Source organism: Nerophis ophidion, linkage group LG06 (assembly GCF_033978795.1).
Source record: "Nerophis ophidion isolate RoL-2023_Sa linkage group LG06, RoL_Noph_v1.0, whole genome shotgun sequence".
In the NCBI taxonomy this organism is placed as follows: domain Eukaryota; kingdom Metazoa; phylum Chordata; class Actinopteri; order Syngnathiformes; family Syngnathidae; genus Nerophis; species Nerophis ophidion.
This window is the reverse complement of record NC_084616.1, coordinates 37,768,520-37,789,469: the sequence shown is the minus strand read 5'-3', so window position 1 is coordinate 37,789,469 and position 20,950 is coordinate 37,768,520. Positions and strand designations below refer to the sequence as shown.

Sequence of the window (20,950 nt, the reverse complement as noted above, 5' to 3'; positions counted from 1 at the left end):
CATATAAGTGTTTGATGAGCAGTCCTCAACTTTATCAGTATTTATTGCCACCTTTCCCAACTTCTTTGTCACGTGGTGCTGGCATCAAATTCTAAAGTTAATAATTATTTGCATTTTTTTTTTTTTTTTATCAGTTTGAACATCAAATATGTTGTCTTTGTAGCATATTCATCTGCATATGGGTTGAAAATGATTTGCAAATCATTGTATTCCGTTTATATTTACATTAAACACAATTTCCCAACTCATGGAAACGGGGTTTTGCATAATTTTTCACCACAAAGGGGCAATATTTGCACAACTGCAGTGATGTGGTTGAAATCCACCATCAAACATTTCTGGAATGTTTGATGGAAGGTTAAAGGCCTACTGAAACCCACTACTACCCACCACGCAGTCTGATAGTTTATATATCAATGATTATATATTAACATTGAAACACATGCTAATACGGCCTTTTTAGTTTACTAAATTGCAATTTTAAATTTCCCGGGAGTTTTTTCTTGAAAACGTCGCGTAATGATGACGTGTACGCTTGACGTCACAGGCTGTTAGGAATATGAGCGCTGCGCACACACACAGCTAAAAGTCGTCTGCTTTAACGGCATTATTACACAGTATTTTGGAGATCTGTGTTGCTGAATATTTTGCAATTTGTTCAATTAATATTGGAGAAGTCAAAGTAGAAAGACGGAGTTGGGAAGCTTTAGCCTATAGCCACACAAACACACGGTGATTCCTTGTTTAAAATTCACAGAAGTGAAACTTTACTATGGATCACAGCGGACATGGATCCTGAGCGAATGTCACCCAGCAGGTTTCGGTGAGAAAATTGAGGTTAAAAAGTCGCTTCTTACCGGATATCAGCTGAGCTTGTGCCGCCCATAAAGCTGCCGTCGACTTCCCTGAGACACTGCACGTCAACACCCGGCCGTGGACGTACACTTCCGACTAGCAGGTACTGTTAAACTCACTAAAACACCAGCAACACAATAGAAAGATAAGGGATTTCCCAGAATTATCCTAGTTAATGTCTCTAAAAACATATGAATCCGTCTCAATGCAATCGCGTTTTTTTTTCTTGTCCGTCGCTATCAATATCCTCAAACACGAATCTTTCATCCTCGCTCAAATTAATGGGGAAATTGTCGTATTCTCGGTCCGAATAGCTGTTTTTGTTGGAGGTTCCCATTAAAAACAATGTGAAGATGTGAGGAGCCATCAACATGTGACGTCATCGTCTGCAACTTCTGGTAGAGGCAGGGCTTTTCTCCAGTTGCGAACTTTATCGTGGATATTCTCTACTAAATCCTTTCAGCAAAAATATGGCAATATCGCGAAATTATCAAATATGACACATAGAATGGACCTGCTATTCCCGTTTAAATAAGAAAATCTCATTTCAATAGGCCTTTAAGAATGTTCCAATTTTTCATCACTAGGGGGCGATCGTAGTGTTGAAATCAACATCAAGACATAATCTGACCCCGACCTTAAAGCCTTATGTCAGTTTGGAGGAAGATCCGATCAGCTAAAGGGAAGTAAAGAACGTTTGATGGTTGATGGTGAGGTGCAGTTTTTGCCTCCAGGCTCCGCCCACTATCAATAACTATGACTAGGTACTGACTCACAAATCATTTCAGGTTGATATCATCATGTGTACATGAATTGATTAACATGGACCCCGACTTAAACAAGTTGAAAAACTTATTCGGGTGTTACCATTTAGTGGTCAATTGTATGGAATATGTACTGTACTGTGCAAACTACTAATAAAAGTATCAATCAATCAATCAATCAATCAATCAAGTGATCAAGATGAGATTTAGCTCTGAACTTGTGGAGCCAAGTTGATAACGTTTCTTATTTTGCGACTATCAGGTCAAAGTTTGGCGCCATATGCCACACCCACACCCTATGGTGTAGATAATATTTATTCACATTTTATTATCGCCTATCAGTTAAGTATTTGTGTCAAATCATCTGATGTGATGTAATGACATTTTGATTGGAGATCGCGTAGAGCGGTATTCACTGCCAGGCTCCGTCGAATGGATACGAATATGTACTGACCTATTGGGCACTTTCGCGTGTGTTCATCATAATTTCTACAATATTGGATTAAGATCTGAATTTTTAGAGGAAAAAAAACTATTTGCAATTTATTATCACCCATCAGTTTATCATCTGTCTCTAATCACTTAAAGTGCAGAAACGACGGATTGCGTGATGGCGTGAGGCAGTTTTAACCACTAGATAGTACTTTATTGATTCCTTCAGGAGAGTTCCTTCAGGCTCCGCCCACTACGAGTACGTAGGAACAAGAATTGTTTCGGGCCATTCAGGGTGTCATCATGATCATTTCAAAGAAGATCAAGATCTGAATACGTGGAGCTGAGATTTTAATGTTTCGTGTTTTGTGGCGAATCATAAAAGCAAATTTTGGCACCATATCACACCCACATCTTATGGCATAGGCAGAATTTGTTCGCAATTTATCATCACTTATATGTGTAGTGTCAGTAGATTAAACCGCAACTCATTTGAGCAAAAGCGTCTAAGATGGGCGTCAGCAACTCGAGGCTCCAGAGCCGCTTTAGCGCCGCCATGGTGGCTCCCTAGTTTGTTTACAAGTATAACTTTCTCCAATGCTGCCACAAAAAGACGTTTGAATTATTTTTTTTTAAATTTAACCTTTAACCAATAAAAAATCCCACTGAGATTAAAAAACTATTTTTCAAGGGAGTCTTGCCCAAGAAGCAGCAAAGTTAAACAAAGAATTACATTGACATTCCACATTAAAATGACAGGATGACACCCCTTATGAACAGTGGCACATTAGGAACAAAAGCCCTTCTATATAATACACTGGGTCCTGTTTTCTAAATAATCTGAAAACTAAGGAATCGTATGTTCTAACAGTCAAAGGAAAAACAGCCTGCGTTTTAAAATAGTATGCTCAAAAGCTTTAGAGAGATCAATAAAAAGAGAGGCCAATTACTGTTTATGTTTTACAATGATGCCATTTACCACCTTCATTCTAGCAGTGATAGTGCTTTGCTTTTTTCTGAAGCCTGATTGATATTTAGAAATCATTTTATTTGAATATTGGAACTTTTGATATTGGCCAATAATGTGTAAGGACTGCTGGATCACCTCCCTTTAATAAAGAAAGGACAAACACATATTTCCAAACTGATGGAATGTCTTTGTTTTTAATTGACACATTAAGAATTGAAAGTGGCTCTGCTATAAAAAATAGCTGCCAGCTTTAAAAAATGAGGCTCCAGGGGGCATTCTGTGGTCTAGTGTTTTTAGAGTTTTATGCACTTCATGACAAGTAAAAAAGACCAAACTAAAAATGATTTCCGGAAAACGTGGGAGATTCTGTACAAGGATTCTCTATAGTTGCCTCCTTTTGAGTCACATAGAGAACCAAATGATACAAAATGCTTGTTAAAACAATTCAGGACTTCAGTTTGATCATAATCTGGCATTGATTCGTTAAGTAAAAATGTGAGAAGAGACACTGTGTTTTTATTCACAGACGGAGATTTGATCACTTTCCAAAATTTCTGTGGGTTGTTGAGGTTTTCATTGGTGATCGACAAAAAAATATTCTGATTTGGCCTTTTTGATAGGCAAAGCACATTGATTAAGCAAAGCTGTCCAAAAAAGGACCAATCAGTGGCATAATTATTTTGTCTTGCCTTATCCCATTCGTTATTTCACAATTGAATGATGTCTACAAGTTCTGTAGAAAACCAAGGATTTTTCTCGCCCCTTCACTCTGTATTTCTTCAAAGGTGCATTTAGCCATCCATTATCTACCCCTTGTCCCTTACAGGGTTGTGGGGGGTGCTGGAGCCTATCTCATCTGCACACGGGCGGTAGGCGGGGTACACCTTGGACAAGTCGCCACTTCAACGCAGGGCCAACACAGGTAGACGGACAACATTCACACACTAGGGCCAATTTAGTGTTGCCAATCAGCCTATACCAAGGTGCATGTCTTTGGAGGTGGGAGAAAGCCAGAGTACCCGGAGAGAACCCACGTAGTCACGGGGAGAACATGCAAACTCCACACAAAGATCCCAAGCCCAGGATCGAACCCAGGACCTATTGTGCATGTTTATTTATAATTTGCATAAAAGTGTATTTGAAAAACATCCAAGCTAGCTCTACATCTGGTATTAGATTCATCCCAGTCCACAATAGACAAATCATGATGAAAGGCTTGTTCATTGAAATGTTTAAAGGGGAACATTATCACCAAACCTATGCAAGTGTCAATATATACCTTGATGTTGCAGAAAAAGACCATGTATTTTTTTTAGGGAATTTCCGAACTCTTAATGGGTGAATTTTGGCAAATCAAAACCCTTTCTGTTTATCGGTCTTTTAGCGATGACGCCAGAACGTGACGTCACCGAGGTAACATACCCGCCATATTCATTTTCACATTAAAAACAACGGGTCAAAGCTCTGTTATTTTCCGTTTTTTCGACTATTTTTTGGAACCTTGGAGACATCATGCCTCGTTGGTGTGTTGTCGGAGGGTGTAACAACACTAACAGGGAGGGATTCAAGTTGCACCTCTGGCAAGAAATCTGCCGCCAGACCCCCATTGAATGTACCAGAGTGTCTTCACATTTGACCGGCGATGCTAAGACAGACATGGCACAGCGATGTATGGATAACCTGCAGATGCATTTGCAACGATTAAGTCAACAAAATCACAAAGGTGAGTTTTGTTGATGTTGTTGACTTATGTGCTAATCAGACATATTTGGTCACGGCATGACTGCCAGCTAATCGATGCTAACATGCTATGCTAATCGATGCTAACATGCTATTTACGCTAGCTGTATGTACATTTGAAAATAGATACCCACATTTAATGTGAAACAAACACTTACCAATCAACGGATTTAAGTTGCTCCAGTGTCACAAGATGCGAAAGTCCTGATCGTTTGGTCTGCACATTTTACCGGCGATGCTAATAAGGCAGCCATGCTATGGGCCACTTCATTAGGTACACCCACGCTATGGCCGAATAGCGTTAATAGCTATTCGCTCAAACGCTTCAATTTCTTCTTCAATTTCGTTTTCGCTATCTGCCTCCGTACTCCGACCATCTGTTTCTATACATGCGTAATCTGTTGAATCTCTTAAGCCGCTGAAATCCGAGTCTGAATCCGAGCTAATGTCGCTATATCTTGCTGTGATAACCGCCATGTTGTTTGTATTGGCAGCCCTGTATGGCATCACAGGGTAATGGATAGTGGTTTCGAAGATAGCGAAAATAAGGCACTTTAAAGTTTTATTCAGGGATATTCCGGGACCGGTAAAATTTTGAAAACAACTTCAAAAAATACAACAGGCCACTGGGAACTGATTTTTATTGTTTTTAACCCTTTTGAAATTGTGATAATGTTCCCCTTTAAAATTGCTTCTAAAACAATGAGTTTTTTTGCACTTTGGAATTCTAGTCTTTCTACACACAGCAAAATATCTCAAATATCACAAAAGTATTTTTGTGCTCTCATGAGGAGGTTTGTGAAATGTTTTGATATTGACATTTTTTGCAAAAGCATGATGGAAACACTTTTTGTGCATTTAGAGGGCCCCTAAACATCGAATCGATGTGCAGACGGGTTGACTTGGTTACGCGTCGATCGGTCAGTGACTGGTACCTTCCTCGCAACAGAGGCCGACCCACATGCCCAAACAATGTTAACGGGGACGTAAGTCTCCAATGGGTCGGCCGTGGGGGAAGCGAACGATGCGGCATGGCCTCACCGGGCTGGCCTCTGTTGCAGCGAAGGGACCTGTGGCAAGGATCAAAGGGGATGTAAGGAAGTTGTCTTTGATTGATCACTTGCTACATTCGTCTTTTATTGACGTAAAGTGGAGTCTCGCGGGGTGAGATTTTTACGAGAATTACGGCTTATAATGCCAATCACCGTTTATTGGCAACAACTACAAGTCGCAAATGAAATTTATCGACATTTGATTTTGCAAAAAACTGCCATGGAAAAGCAGCAAGTGATCACTCAAATCATTACAGAATACACACATATGAAGCACATTAGTTCAAACAAAATCAATCAATTTAGATTTATCTGAAATTTTATTTAATCATTAATCATTCAACTTAACCAGAAGCTGTTTTAATGACTCTAGCGCCTCCTTTGAAGCAGATGGAGGACTGTAACAGCCAACCACAGTATTATGTAGTCCATCCATACAGCCATCTTCTTCCGCTTTTCCGAGGTTGGGTCGGGGGGCAGCAGCCTAAGCAGGGAAGCACAGACTTTCCTCTCCACAGCCACTTCGCCCAGCTCTTCCCGGAGGATCCCGAGGTGTTCCCGAGGCGTTCCCAGGCCAGCAGGGAGACATAGTCTTCCCAACGTGTCCTGGGTGTTCCCCGTGGCTTCCTACTGGTCGGACTGGCGTTTGGGTGGCATCCTAAACGGATGGCCGAACCACCTCATCTGGCTCCTCTCGATGTGGAGGAGCAGTGGCTTTACTTTGAGCTCCTCCCGGATGGCAAAGCTTCTTACCCTATTTTTAAGGATGCCACCCGGCGGAGGAAAATAATTTTTGGCCGCTTGTACCCGTGATCTTGTTTTTTCGGTCATAACCCAAAGCTCATGACCATAAGTGAGGATGGGAACATAGATCGACCGATAAATTGAGAGCTTTGCCTTCCGGCTCAGCTACTTCCTCACCACAACAGATCGATACAGCGTCCACATTACTGGAGACGCCGCACCGATCTGCCTGTCGATCTCACGATCCACTCTTCCCTCACTCGTGAACAAGACTCTTAGGTACTTGAACTCCTTCACTTGGGACAGGGCCTCCTCCCCAACCCGGAGATGGCACTCCACCCTTTTCCGGGAGAGAACCATGGACTCGGACTTGGAGGTGCTGATTCTCATCCCGGTCTCTTCACACTCGGCTGCGAACCGATCTAGTGAGAGCTGAAGATCCCGGCCAGATGAAACCATCAGGACCACATCATCTGCAAAAAGCAGGGACCTAATCCTGCAGCCACCAAACCAGAACCCCTCAACGCCTTGACTGCGCTTAGAAATTCTGTCCAGAAAAGTTATGAACAGAATCAGTGACAAAAGAAAGCCTTGGCGGAGCCCACCACAGATTCCCCAGGCACTCCTTCCTCATAGGAAGACGTGTTGGTGGGATTGAGGAGTTATTCGAAGTATTCCTTTCACCGATCCACAACATCCGCAGTAGAGGTCAGCAGCACACCATCCGCACCATACACAATGTTGAAAGTGCACTGTTTCCCCTTCCTGAGGCGGTGGATGGTGGTCCAGAATCGCTTCGAAGCCGTCCAAAATTCATTTTCTATGGCTTCCCCAAACTCCTTCCATGTCCGAGTTTTTGCCTCTGCGATTGCTGAAGCTGCACATTGCTTGGCCTGTCGGTACCTGTCCGCTGCCTCCGGAGTCCTATGAGCCAAAAGAACCCAATACGACTCCTTCTTCAGCTTGACGGTATCCCTTACCGCCGGTGTCCACCAAAGGGTTCTAGGATTACCGCCATGACAGGCACCAACTACCTTCCGCCCACAACTCAAATCAGCCGCCTCGACAATAGAGGTGCGGAACATGGTCCACTCGGACTCAATGTCCAGCACCTCCCTCGTGACATGTTCAAAGTTCTTCCAGAGGTGGGAATTGAAACTCTCTCTGACAGGAGACTCTGCCAGACGTTCCCAGAAGACCCTTTACAATGCGCTTGGGCCTGCCAGGTCTTTCCGTCATCCTCCCCCACCAAAGTTCCGCCCCTCTTTTCACCCGAGTGTCCAAAACATGACACCGCAAATCCGATGACAAAACTACAAAGTCGATCATGGAACTGCGGCCTAGGGTGTCCTGGTGCCAAGTGCACATATGAACACCTCCTATGTTTGAACATGGAGTTTATTATGGACAATCTGTGACAAGCACAGAAGTCCAATAACAAAACACCACTCGGGTTCAGATTAAAGTCCCAAGAGCTAGCTTATGTAGCCGAGGATCAGACCGCCAAGTGCCCTGCCTTCGGCTCCCGCCCAGCTCACAATGCACCCAACCTCTATGGCCCCTCCCATGCATGGTGAGCCCATTGGAGGGGTGACCCACGTAGCCTCTTTGGGCTGAGCCCAGCCGGGCCCCAACTCTGGGCCTGGCTCCCGAGGGGGGCCCCCAGGGACCCGCGTCCGGGCGAGGGAAATCTGAGTGCATTTTGTTGTAATTCCATAGGAGTATTTTGTAGTGATTTTACCATTTCTACATCTGGAGCCAAAAAATAAAATTGTTTACTGATTAACTGTCGAAGAACAATTGAAGCATTAAATCTTGATTTAACATAAATAGCTACACCCCCACCTTTTTTTGGCCTATCAGTGCGTTAAACATACCCATTTGCAGAGGTGGGTAGAGTAGCCAGAAATTGTACTCAAGTAAGAGTACTGTTACTTTAGAGTTGTATTACTCAAGTAAAAGTAAGGAGTAGTCATCCAAATATTTACTTGAGTATAGGTAAAAAGTATGTTGTGAAAAAACTACTCAAGTACTGAGTAACTGATGAGTAACCTGTTTGTTTAATGATTAAGGCAACAAATAATGCACAAAAACATAAAAATAGCAATGAGCAAATTCATAGCCAGGAATATCTCTTAAGCAACTAAAACAATAATATATATTAAATAATAATACATTAAAATAAAAAAAAATAAGGCAAATTGAGCCACAATAACTTAACAGCACCGTAGGCTCAGTAGGCATTCATCGATTGATTGATTGCACAGCACAGTACATATTCCGTACAATTGACCACTAAATGGTAACACCCCAATAAGTTTTTCAACGTTAATCAATTACTTAATAAATGACCAAGTCGAGGTGATCTACCTCATATATACATACACACACGTCATATTATATGTATATATATATATATATATATATATATATATTTTTTTTTTATTTTTTTTTTTATTTATATATATATATATATATACATATATACAGTATATACATATATATACATACATATATATATATATATACATATATATATACATATATATATATATACATATACATACACATATATACATATATATATATATATATATATATATACATATACATACATATATACACATATATATATATATATATATATACATATACATATATATATATATATATATGAATATATATATACACATACATATATACATATATATATGTGTATATATACATATATATATATATATATATATATATATATATACACATATATATATATATATATGTCCCACTGGGTGTGAGTTTTCCTTGCCCTTATGTGGGCCTACCGAGGATGTCGTGGTGGTTTGTGCAGCCCTTTGAGACACTAGTGATTTAGGGCTATATAAGTAAACATTGATTGATTGGTTGATTGATATGTAGATATATATATATATATATATATATATATATATATATACACAGTATATAATTTATAATTATTTATTTTGCCGTTTTTGTTGACATGTTAAAGGTGTTTTAATGAATATACATGCATGTTTAACATATAGATTCCTATCTTTCATGAAGACAAGAATATAAGTTGGTGTATTACCTGATTCTGATGACTTGTATTGATTGGAATCAGACAGTAGTGCTGATAATGTCCAAATTTTCAAATGGAGGAGAAAAAAAGTTCCTCTTTTCTGTCTTAGCACATGAAAGTCGTTGGTTTTTGGCATCTTATTTGTCCAGCTTCCATATTCGTTTTTATACACTTTACAAGAAATACATTGGCGGCAAACTCCGTAGCTTGCTCGCTTGTTTGCGCTGGCTTTCGGAGACTCTTATTTTGTTAGCGCAGGCGCGACGGAGCGGCACTTTTATTGTGAAGACAGGAACTGTGCGATCAGTCTATAGGCTTTTGACGGGAAGTACGGTTGAAATAAAAAGTGTCTTTTTTCCTTTACACTTTTGATTGATTGATTGATTGATTGATTGAAACTTTTATTAGTAGATTGCACAGTACAGTACTTTTCCGCACAATTGACCACTAAACGGTAACAACCCCAATAAGTTTTTCAACTTTTTTAGGTCGGATTCGACGTGTGACGGTCACGTGACCGCCTGGCTTTGTTTGATTGGTCCAACGTCACCAGTGACTGCATTTGATTGGTGAAACGCAGGCATGCGTAGTTCCTACTTTGAATGCGTGTCTGACAAAATCAAAACAAACAAAGCGTGCATTAACAGATCGATAAAAAAAAAAAGTAGCGAGTAATGAGCTGATTGTAGATAAATGGAGCGGAGTAAAAGTACCGTTTCGTCTCTATAAATATACTCAAGTAAAAGTAAAAGTATGTTGCATAAAAACTACTCTTAGAAGTACAAATTATCCCAAAAGTTACTCAAGTAGATGTAACGGAGTAAATGTAGCGCGTTACTACCCACCTCTGCCCATTTGTAATAGTCAGCCAAGTTTCTGAAATCAAAACAACATATGCCCCTGTTAATTTCACCTAAATTCTGACCGTGTCCATCTTTGGTAGTAAGCTCTGTTCATTCAAATGAACATATTTAAGACCAGACGATGATTTCATAATCAGAGGATGTCTGGGAGCATTGAAGCTCAGGTTCAGGATTTGGTTGCACATTCCCGGACAGAAGTAGAAAAAAGCAATCAACAGCCTCTGCTAAGCAATAGATTTACTTTTAATTATTTAGCATGCTAAAGCCCCTGCATTTAGTGGTTTGGTTAAATACTTATGTAAAGCAAATATACATTTGAGTTAAAGGCTTACTGAAATGAGATTTTCTTATTCAAACGGGGATAGTAGGTCCATTCTATGTGTCATACTTGATCATTTCGCGATATTGCCATAATTTTGCTGAAAGGATTTAGTAGAGAACATCCACGATAAAGTTCGCAACTGAAGAAAAGCCCTGCTTCTACTGGAAGTTGCAGACGAATACGTCACATATTGATGGCTCCTCATATATTCACATTGATTTTAATGGGAACCTCCAACAAAAACAGCTATTCAGTCCGAGAAAACGACAACTTTCCCATTAATTTGAGCGAGGATGAAAGATTCGTTTTTGAGGATATTGATAGCGACGGACTAGAAAAAATAAATAAATAAACAAGTAAAAAAAAAAAACGCAATTGCAATCAGGTTGCATTGAGACGGATTCATATGAAGTTAGAGACATTTACTAGGATAATTCTGGGAAATCCCTTATCTGTCTACTGTGTTGCTCGTGTTTTAGTGAGTTTGAAAGTGTACGTCCACGGCCGGGTGTTGAAGCGCAGTGTCTCAGCGAAGTCCACGGCAGCTATGAGCGGCACAAGCTCAGCTGATATCCGTCGAGAGGCGACTTTTTAACCACAATTTTCTCACCGAAACCTGCTGGTTGACATTCGGTTGGGATCCATGTTTGCTGAGATCCATAGTAAAGTTTAAAGTCCGTGAATTTTAAACAAGGAATCACTGTGTGTTTGTGTGGCTAAAGGCTAAAGCTTCCCAACTTAGTCTTTCTACAATGACATCTCCAATATCAATTGAACAAATTGCAAAAGATTCAGCAACACAGATGTCCAAAATACTGTGTAATTACCCCGTTAAAGCAGACAACTTTTAGCTGTGTGTGTACACAGCGCTCATATTCATAACAGCCCGTGACGCGTACACGTCATCATTACGCGACGTTTTCAAGAAAAAACTCCCGGGAAATTTCAAATTGCAATTTAGTAAACTAAAAAGGCCGTATTGGCATGTGTTGCAATGTTAATATTTCATCATTGATATATAAACTATCAGACTGCGTGGTGGGTAGTAGTGGGTTTCAGTAGGCCTTTAAGGTACAGTAGATGTCTTGGCAGAGATGGAGACATATTTATATAATGTTCCAATTGTACTGGAGATTGTCCTGGATGTAAAAAGTCTAAAATAAGATTAAAAAGTACAGAAGATGAATCCAAGAATACAAATAGGTCTAAACATGAAACATGTAAAACTTGGTAAGGACAAACACAGATGGTGGCAACGGATGACGCGCTGGCTGTTCAAAGTCGGGACCTGGGGTGGATCGCTCGCCTGTGTATCGGTTGGGGACATGTCTGCGCTGCTGACCTGTCTCCGCTCGGGATGGTCTCCTGCTGGCCCCACTATGGACTGGACTCTCACTATTATGTTGGATCAGTGGTTCTTAACCTTGTTGGAGGTACTGAATCCCACCAGTTTCATATGTGCATTCACCGAACCCTTCTTGAGTGAAATATTTAATTATTATTATTTTTTTATTCAAGACAAAGTTATACGTTTTTTTTTTTAACTGGTACACAAAATGAACAATGCATGAACATCACCTTGTTCAAAGAACAAAACCAACACAGTGCATGAACTCTCAACAAATAACACACCTGCAAATCAGATGGAAAATCAGAGGGAACATTGTTTGGGGGTATCCTCGTACGCCGATAGGGAGAAGTTTTTATTTACAAGATGAGTCGGGTGTGTCTTGACCTCCGTGGCGGAGGCTCCATCGAACCCCTGAGGCCGACTCACCGAACCCCTAGGGTTCAATCGAACCCAGGTTAAGAACCACTGTTAGATCCACTATGGACTGGACTCTCACAATATTAAGCTAGATCCACTCGACTTCTATTGCACTCCATTGAACAGAGGATGTTGTTGTGGCTTGTGCAGCCCTTTGAGACACTCGTGATTTAGGGGCTATATAAATAAACATGGATTGATTGACGTCACTCAAGCCACGCATGTGTTGTACGCCATTCCTTCTTTGTCGCATTTTGTCCAACAATATTTTAATGCTGTGCATGAATGCACAAAGGTGATGTTTGAATGCACAAAGGCGATATTGACTTGTGGAGAGTGCTAATCGGGTATATTTGGTCGGTGCATGGCTGCAAGCTAATAATCAATAATCATGCTATTTAGACTTGTTGCATGCATCAATACGTTTGTAAATCAAGGTTCCACTGTATTTGGTTTATAAAGTATTGTAGTCAGCAGCTTGCCATAAGTAAGCCGAGGGAACCAAAATGCTGATGTTAAGATTGTGTTCATGCCGTCGTAATTTTAACACTGACATGTATTATTTGTGTCGTTATTTACAGTGATGTTCAGAGAACATCTATTATAGTCTCAGTACTTAAATTTACAACCACAGCAACAGAGATAAACATTTATTAGCAAAATTATTATTATTATTTTTTTTTCCACTTACCCATGAGGTCCTTGGTTACCACCATTCCCCCTGTTGGTTTCTGTGGCTTTTCCCCTTCGGCAAGCAGACCTAAATCAAACAAAAAAGATTGTATGACTGTTGATTTCAAGTCTTTGGAGTGAAGTACTGTGGGAGCTCCTGACCTTTGCGGTCCACCTTGAAGTCAATAATGATCGGCTCCACAGTGCCTTCGCGGTTCCTCCCAAGGCCTTCTCCTGTCTTCCAACCCATCTTTCTCATTAGAAACTCGCCGACGCCGCCTGATACCGGTGCAGCTTTGAGGAATTGGTCCTAACCAAGACATTCAAGGGTTATCAGAACAGGACTAAAGAAAGAAAGGAAATAGGGACAACACATCTGTCGTCCTTGTGAAGCGTTTGGACATATACAAGTTAGGTGTGATCTGGCAGCTTTGCTGGCGCTTATGCCCCCGTTGTTGCAGTGCATGGTTTCTAGGCCATGGAGCGTGGCACCTAATTGATTGATACTTTTATTAGTAGATTGCACAGTTCAGTACATATTCCGTACAATTGACCACTAAATGGTAACACCCGAATAAGTTTTTCAACTTGTTTAAGTCGGGGTCCACGTTAATCAATTCATGGTACAAATATATACTATCAACATAATACAGTCATCACACAAGTTAATCATCATAGTATGTACATTGAATTATTTACATCATTTACAATCCGGGGGGTGGGATGAGGAGCTTTGGTTGATATCAGTACTTCAGTCATCAACAATTGCATCAACAGAGAAATGTGGACATTGAAACAGTGTAGGTCTTATTTAATAGGATATGTACAGCCAGCAGATAACATAGTGAGTTCACATAGCATAAGAACAACTATATACATTAGAAGTACATTTGAGTTGTTTATAATCCGGGGAGATGGGATGTGAATGGAGGAGGGTATTAGTAAAGTGTTGATGTTGCCTGGAGGTGTTGTTTTAGAGCGGTTTTGAAGGAGGATAGAGATGCACTTACTTTTATACCTGTTGGGAGTGCATTCCACATTGATTTGGCATAGAAAGAGAATGCGTTAAGACCTTTGTTAGATCGGAATCTGGGTTTAACGTGGTTTGTGGCGCTCCCCCTGGTGTTGTGGTTATGGCGGTCATTTACGTTAAGGAAGTAGTTTGACATGTACTTTGGTATCAAGGAGGTGTAGCGGATTTTATAGACTAGGCTCAGTGCAGGTTGTTTTACTCTGTCCTCCACCCTGAGCCAGCCCACTTTGGAGAAGTGGGTTGGATTGAGGTGTGATCTGGGGTGGAAGTCTAAAAGTAAACGGACTAGCTTATTCTGGGATGTTTGGAGTCTAGATTTGAGGGTTTTGGAGGTGCTGGGGTACCAGGAGGTGCAAGCGTAATCGAAGAAGGGTTGAATGAGTGTTCCCGCTAGAATCCTCAAGGTGCTTTTGTTGACCAGAGAGGAGATTCTGTAGAGGAATCTCGTTCTTTGGTTGACCTTTTTGATCACCTTGGTTGCCATTTTATCACAGGAAAGATTAGCCTCTAGAATGGAACCTAGGTAGGTAATCTCATCCTTCCCGGTGATAACAATGTCACCCACTTTTATAGTGAAGTCACTGACCTTCTTAAGTTTGATATGGGACCCAAATAGGATGGATTCCGTTTTACCTAAGTGTATGGATAGCTTGTTGTCAGCGAGCTAGGTGCAATATTAAGGAGTTCAGCACTGAGGATTTGTTCCACCTGTGACCTGTCCTTGCCGGATACCAGCAGGGCCGAGTCATCCGCAAACAGGAACAATTCACAGTGGCATGCTGATGGCATGTCATTTACGTATATTAGGAACAGTAAAGGTCCTAGTATACTGCCTTGGGGGACTCCACAGCTTACTGAGAGGGGAGGGGACATGGTGCCGTTCACCTCTACCACCTGTTTCCTCCCCTCCAAGTAAGATTGCATCCAGCTCGATGAGGTTTCATCAAATCCGATTGCTCGGAGCTTATCCAACAGTATAGCGTGGTTAACAGTGTCAAAGGCCTTCTGAATGTCCAGCATGACCATGCCGCAGTATTTGCCCGCGTCCACCTCATGTTTGATGTGGTCGGTCAGATAGAGAAGGCATGTGTCAGTGGAGTGGTTAGTTCTGAAGCCGGATTGGAATTTGTACATTAGTTTATTAGTAGCAAGGTATCTATCAGCCTGTTCATAAACTATTTTCTCCATTACTTTCGAAATGGAACTGAGAATAGAAACAGGTCGGTAGTTAACAGGTTCTAATTTGCTTCCTTTTTTATAAAGGGGGGTTACTCTTGCTATCTTGAAATTGAACACTTAAGTTCCCCAGTCCCCTCACTCAGCGCCAAAAGATTTCCTGATGTGTCAGCTTTTCAGTCATGTATATCTCTTATGCTTTGTCTGCATTCACACTTTTCGTTCCATGTGGCTCAGTACTAGTGTGTAGTGTCAACTTTTACCTCTCCAGACCTTCTGTGTGCTATTCCTACTTTTCACATCTTAAGCCTGCATCATTAGTTATTTTTTTCCCAACTCCTTTTAAGGTTCTCATTGTTGTTCGTGTTTATTTTTTGCTCTGCATTGCGGTCTTATTCCGGGTAAATCTATCAATAAATAAGGCAATTCAAAGTTGAAAACCTTATTATTATATTATATTATATTGTATGTAATGGGAATAAATATATACATTTTGAGTTGTAAATTAGGTGTGACGAGATCTCGCGTCACCGTGTCAGGAGATCTGGCCAGAATAAAATGTGCCCATATTTCTAGTCGAGTTTTTTTTTTTTTTTTTTTAAATAGCAGAACCTTCTGGCCGTGTGCAAGAGATTGAAACTAAATGCTGTGTGCATACAACAAATATGGAAATAGCAGACAAACTAGCCTCGGTCTACACCTCCCTACCAACACTGGGCCCATGCTTCAAATTCATTCTAAAATGGACTTGTATGGCTTCCATTTATGAATAATTTCTCCCACAGTTGATTTTTTTCACACCAAGCTGCTTACCTATTGCAAATTCAGTTTTCCCAGCCTGGTGCAGGTCTACCATTTTGTTTCTGTTGTTCTTTGACAGCTCTTTGGTCTTGGCCATAGTGGAGTTTGGAGTGTGACTCTTTGAGGTTGTGGAAAAGTGTGTTTTATATAGATAAAGAGGCCAAACATAGACCATTAATACAGGTAACAACTGGAGTATAAATACGCTTCTGAAAGAAGAAGTTACAGGTCTGTGAAAGCCACACACACACACACACACACACACACACACACACACACACACACAGTACAGGCCAAAAATGTGGACACCCCTTCTCTTTTCAATGTATTTTCATTGTAGATCAGAACTATGACACCTGTGAAGGGAAAACCATTGAACCTCATCGAAATAATGCCAAGAGTGTGCAAATCAGTAATCGGAGCAAATGGAGGCCATTATTAAGAAACTAGAATATAAAACACCCATCCATCCATTTTCTACCGCTTGTCCCGTTCAGGGTCACGGGGGTGCTGGAGCCCATCTCAGCAGCACTCGGGCGGAAGGTGTGGTAAACCGTGGACAAGACGCCACCTTATCGCAGGGCAAACACAGATATACAACATTCACACTCACATTCACACACACGTTTTCAGTTATTTCACCTTTTTTTGTTAAGTAAACAACTTCACATGTGTTCATTCATAGTTTTCATGCCTTCAGTGACAATCTACAAAGTAAATAGTCATGAAGATAAAGAACACATTGAATGAGAAGGTGTGTCCAAATTGTTGGCCTGTACTGTACATACACTAAATTGCCCAAAGTATTTGGCCACCCATCCAAATGATCAGAATCAGGTGTCCTAATTACTCCGGCCAGCCACAGGTGTATAAAATCAAGCGCTTAGGCATTGAGACTGTTTCTACAAACAATTGTGAAATAATGTGCCGCTCTCAGGAGCTCAGTAATTACTAGCGTGGAACTGTCATAGGATGCCACCTGTGCAACAAATCCAGTCGGGAAATTTCCTCGCTCCTAAATATTACAAAGTCAACTGTCGGCTTTATTATAAGAAAATGTCAGTCTTGGGAACAACAGCAACTCAGCCACGAAGTGGCAAGCCAGATGGAATGGGTTTCCATGGCCGAACAGCTGCAATTAAGCCATACACCACCAAGTCCGATGCAAATCGTCGGATGCAGTGGTGTAAAGCACGTCGCCACTGGACTATACAACAGTGAAGACGTGTTCTCTGGAGTGATGAATCACGCTTTTCCATCTGGCAATCTGATGGACGAGTCTGGGTTTGGAGGTTGCCAGGACAACGGTACATTTTGGACTGCACTGTGCAGAGTGTGAAATCAGGTGAAGGAACAATTATGATGTGGAGTTGTTTTTCAGGAATTGGGTTTGGCACCTTAGTTCCAGTGAAAGGAACTTTGAATGCTCCAGGATACCAAAACATGTTGGACAATTCCATGCTCTCAACCTTGTGGGAACAGTTTGGAGCGGGCCCCTTCCTCTTCCAACATGACAGTGCACCAGTGCACAAAGCAAGTTCCATAGAGACATGGATGACAGAGTATGGTGTGGATAAACTATGAACTTGACTGTCATGCACAGAGTCCTTCCCTGAACCCGATAGATCACCTTTGGGATGAATTAAAACGGAGACTGAGAGCCAGGCTTTCTGGACCAACATCAGTATGGGACCTCACCAATGCGCTTTTGAAAGAATAGTCTAAAATTCCTATAAACACACTCTGCAACCGTATTGACAGCCTTCCCAGAAGAGTTGAAGCTGTAATAGCTGCAAAAGGTGGACCGACATCATATTGAACCTTTTTTTTTTTCTGTCTTGTCCAGCTTTTCCAGCAAATCATACACTTCTCTTTTAAAAAAGAGAAGTGTAGGATACTTCTTTTGTTGCCTTATTTGAATTTGAATTTATTAAATGTATTTATATTATCATTTGGTGCAGCCGGGCCGGTGCAGGAGAGGATAGAAAGAGAAAAAAAGGAAGACAGAGGGGGAAATTGTGGGGATAAGAGGGGGATTAGACAGGGAGACAAAAACAACAACAGCAAACACAACAATAAAAACAACATCGGCACTGTAACACAACATAAACACAAAAGAACAAATACCCAGAATCCCATGCATCCCACTCTTCGGGGCTACATTATACACCGCGATAGCACCAAATCCCCCCACCCCCTTCGTGCGTTGCTTGAGGTGGGCGGTGTTGGAGGGAACGGGGTTCGGTGCAATGTAACCCGGAAGAGTAGGGATGCATGGAATTCTGGGTATTTGTTCTTTTGTGTTTATGTTGTGTTACAGTGCCGATGTTCTCCCAAAATGTGTTTGTCATTCTTGTTTTGTGTGGGTTCACAGTGTGTCGCATATTAGTAAGAGTGTTAAAGTTGTTTATATTACAACCCTCAGTGTAACCTGTATGGCTGTTGACTAAGTATGCGCTGCAGTCGCCTTCGTGTATCATTAGAGGCTGAACATAAAATGATCAGTCGACACGCTGATCGCGTGTTGTAAAAGCGGGTGCAACGACATGTTGTAGAGGAGGTTAAAGACATTGCCATCACTGAACACTTAGTATTGTAGTCCAGGTGAAAATTGGAGAAGGTTATCCCCGGGTGATTTCTGAGAGAGGCAATAAAATCCGGAAAGCTTACGGAATAGTCGCTGGGGTTGGAAATTTAGCAGCTGAGCCACATCAGAGTGGTCAAAGAGCCTCATGCGGCTCTGGAACCGCAGGTTGCCGACCCCTGCCCTAGGGCAACAAATTTAATATATGTTTGATGAAACGTGATTATGTGCATGAGTGTATGTATGTATATGTACTTGTATATGTACAGAATGTGTATATGAATGTTTGTACATTAAATATATATGTACAGTATGTGTATATGTATGTTTGTACAGTGAATGTGCATGTAGATGGACGAACTTGGAGTATGTAGGTAGGTACTGCATTTGTGTATGCATGTGGGTGCGTAGATACCTCCATCCATCCATCCATTTTCTACCGCTTATTCCCTTTCGGGGTCGCGGGGGGCGCTGGCGCCTATCTCAGCTACAATCGGGCGGAAGGCAGGGTACACACTGGACAAGTCGCCACCTCATCGCAGGGCCAACACAGATAGACAGACAACATTCACACTCACATTCACACACTAGGGCCAATTTAGTGTTGCCAATCAACCTATCCCCAGGTGCATGTCTTTGGAAGTGGGAGGAAGCCGGAGTACCCGGAGGGAACCCACGCATTCACGGGGAGAACAAGCAAACTCCACACAGAAAGATCCCGAGCCTGGATTTGAACCCAGGACTGCAGGACATTCGTATTGTGAGGCAGACGCACTAACCCCTCTTCCACCGTAGATACCTATGTATGTATATTTGTATAATTGAATAACAGTGTGTGTGAGAGTATAAGTGTGTTTGTATGTACAATATATTTGTCTCCCAGTGTGTGTGGGAGCCAGAGTACGGCCAGCCGCCCAGAGAGCCCAACCCAAACAGCAGGTGTTGCGCCCAGGGAACCAGGGACCCCCGGCCCCACGCAGCCAGGCCGGCCAACGACGGGAACCCGGAAGCCCGGCCCACCGTGCCGGCCGGAAGAGCCAGCAGCAAGCCGCACACAGACGCGCCCGGTAGACGACACGGCACAAGAGAAGCAGCGGACGGCCAGACCCCAAGCCAGCGAGGGACCATCCCCCACACGGGCAGAAAGGCGGGACTCCCCGTCCGGGGGGACCCAGGCACTCCCTGCAACCGGACGGGAAGACCGCCCCCGCCCAACCAGCACCCGGGCCCCCACGAGCCCACTCTCAACCCTGGAGAGCACGGCGCGGCCCACACCAGGCCACCCCACCCAAGTCGGCCGCCACAGACCCACTCAGCGCAGGGTCGTGGGAACTACCCACCCCACCCGCAGGGACCCCAACGATGGAGATGGAACAACCAGCAACCGCCCTGAGGGAGGGGGGGGGGGGGAAAACCCAACATAATAATTAATATATTAAAAATTAAATAAATTAATTCATTAAATATATATATATATATACACACACACACACACACACACACACACACACACACACACACATACATATATTGAACCTTATGGGTTAGGAATGGGATGACACTTCAAGTTCATATGTGAGTCAAGGCAGGTGGCCAAATACTTTTGGCAATATAGTGTATATATACATTCATATGTATAAACACAAAGCAGTTTGGCTAATGAAGATGAAGTCTAATAAACAAGCTTTGTTCCAACAAGCTATGTTTGGCCAACAAAAATAAAGAAGTGACACCTCTCACGTTGAACACACAATCTTCAAAAAATAAGGTGAAATAACTGAAAACATGCCCTTATCCAGGGTGTATCCCACCTACCGCCCTATAAGGGACAAGCGGCAGAAATGGATGGATGGATGTTTTATATTCTAGTTTCTTCCAAACAGCACCCCTTTGCTCAATCAAACTGATTGGGAGATCCCTCATCATACAGCAAGATAACGCCCCAAAACACACTGCCAAAACAACAAAGGAGTTCATCAGAGGCAAGAAGTGGAAGGTTTTAGAATGGCCAAGTCAGTCCCCAGACTTAAACCGAATAGAGCATGCATTTTACCTGCTGAAGAGGATCCTGAAGGGATTAACCCCCCAAAACAAA

General features: G+C 42.0%; 1 protein-coding gene across 4 annotated transcripts in view; it reads right to left on the bottom strand.

Moving 5' to 3' along the window:
• LOC133554655 (protein SON) overlaps positions 1-20,950 on the bottom strand; it is a 128,698-nt gene that overhangs the window by 64,897 nt on the left and 42,851 nt on the right. For 3 of the 4 annotated variants that reach the window (XM_061903639.1, XM_061903640.1, XM_061903641.1), the window contains exons 16-17: positions 13,424-13,571; positions 13,281-13,349 (exon numbers count right to left, since the gene is read on the bottom strand). In XM_061903639.1, coding sequence (XP_061759623.1) covers positions 13,281-13,349; positions 13,424-13,571 — 217 coding nt within the window. Of the gene's footprint in view, positions 1-4,075; positions 5,832-13,280; positions 13,350-13,423; positions 13,572-20,950 lie in introns of those variants that run through there. The other variant, XM_061903642.1, reaches the window with a different exon arrangement.